The sequence below is a fragment of the Tasmannia lanceolata genome, unplaced genomic scaffold (genome assembly GCF_043159265.1).
Source record: "Tasmannia lanceolata isolate RefF3 unplaced genomic scaffold, GAP_Taslan_0.1 ptg000037l, whole genome shotgun sequence".
Lineage (NCBI taxonomy): Eukaryota > Viridiplantae > Streptophyta > Magnoliopsida > Canellales > Winteraceae > Tasmannia > Tasmannia lanceolata.
Window position 1 is genome coordinate 16,015,884 of NW_027518714.1, and position 1,898 is coordinate 16,017,781.

General features: G+C 49.1%; 1 protein-coding gene across 1 annotated transcript; it reads left to right on the plus strand.

Moving 5' to 3' along the window:
* The first annotated feature begins 623 nt into the window (after positions 1-623).
* On the plus strand, positions 624-1,469 carry LOC143861268 (uncharacterized). The gene has a single exon (XM_077372210.1). The coding sequence runs from the start codon at positions 624-626 to the stop codon at positions 1,467-1,469; it is 846 nt and encodes a 281-aa protein (XP_077228325.1).
* Positions 1,470-1,898: the final 429 nt, after the last annotated feature.

Genomic DNA, 1,898 nt, shown 5'->3' on the forward strand with positions numbered 1-1,898 from the left:
CCAGAACCTACAAAAACCGATCTACAACGCCAGCAAAGTTTTACGTGAGGTTGAAACCAGATATCAAAAGGCAGAGAAGTTGGCTTATGCTCTTGTAATGGCTGCCAGAAAGCTCAGACCGTATTTCCAGGCACACACCATCAAAGTTATGACTGACCAACCACTGAGGCAGATTCTTCGTCGCCTGGACACTTCAGGGCGACTAGTAAGATGGGCGGTAGAACTCAGTGAATTTGATATCCGGTATCTGCCCCGACCAGCGATAAAGGCCCAAGTCTTGGCCGATTTCATTGTTGAACGCACTGTGCCTGCTGAAGCCGAAAGGAATCAACCTCCGGGTGAAAAAGTTGACAAAACACATGGGGGGCAAAGCGATGTGACCACCAATTAACCTCTGGGTAAAGAAGCTGATACACTCGAGGGGCATAGCCTCGGAGGAACTATATTGTCCTCAAATGCGAATGTCACACCCCAACCCGGAGAGACCAATGGGATTGGAAGAGTCGAGGAAAAAGACGAATTGGAGGAAGAGCCGCTCTGGGAATTACACGTGGATGGATCCTCGAACTACCTAGCTAGGCTGTGGAGCAGGACTAATCCTCACAGGACCCGAGAACTTCGTCATGGACTACGCCGTAAGGTTTGGGTTTCAGGCGTCAAACAATGAGGCGGAGTATGAGGCTCTCCTAGCCGGAATGAAGTTGGCAATCCAAACCCGAGCCCGAAGATTGAAAGTGTATAGCGACTCTCAATTGGTCGTTAACCAGGTACATGGGACATACGAGGCACGCGACGACCGCATGCGCAAATACCTAGCGCAAGTTCGCCAGCTCGCTGACAAGTTTACAAGCTTTGAGGTAACGCGCGTCCTAAGAACGGAGAATGGAAAAGCAGACATACTCTTCAAACTTGTGGCCTTCGGGTATACGGCTTTGGGAAACATATATATGGAATTCTTGAAAAAATCCAGCATTGACAGTGAAGTCGTCGAGGTAATGAAAGTGGATCACGAACCATGCTGGATGGACGATATCATCAATTTCCTGTGCAATGGCCAACTCCCCAAAGAGAAAAAGAAAGCACGTCAAGTGATTCAGAGATCGGCCAGATTTTCACTCGATGGGGAAAATCTCTACAAAAGATCATACACCCTCCCGTACCTAAAATGTCTCCGACCAAACGATGTTGTGTACATGCTACAGGAGACGCATGAGGGGATCTGCGGAGAGCATCTAGGAGGCAAAGCTCTGGCCATCAAGGTATTACTTAGGGGCCTATATTGGCCGACCCTGAGGCAAGACGCTCTGAATCTGGTAAAGAAATGCGAGAGGTGTCAGAAGTTCTCGTCTGCCAGTCACCAACCAACCGTTCCAATGGCCCCCATAATCAGCCCGCTCTCTTTTGCTGTATGGGGAATGGATATCTTAGGGCCCTTCCCACCAACTCCAGGGGGCGAGAATTTGTGGTAGTCACCATAGACTACTTCATGAAGTGGGTGGAAGCAAAGGCCCTTGCCAAGATCACCGAACAGAATATCCAAGCATTTTCTAGAAATCCGTGGTTTGTCGATTTGGAATCCCCCGAGTTCTAATAACGGACAATCGCAAATAGTTCGACAACAAAAGTTTTCAAAAATTCTGTACAAACCTCAAGATTGAGCAGCGGTTCACCTCCGTCGCCCACCCTCAGACCAATGGACAAACAGAAGTCACGAACAAAATCCTCCTTCAAGGCATCAAGAAGAGGTTGGATGAAAAGGCAGGACGATGGGCCGACGAATTGTACCATGTCTTATGGGCATACCGCACTACTCCGCGCTCCGCGACGGGATAATCCCCCTTTAACCTAACTTTTGGAACCGAGGCCATAATCCCGATCGACATCGGCGTTCCCTCTCA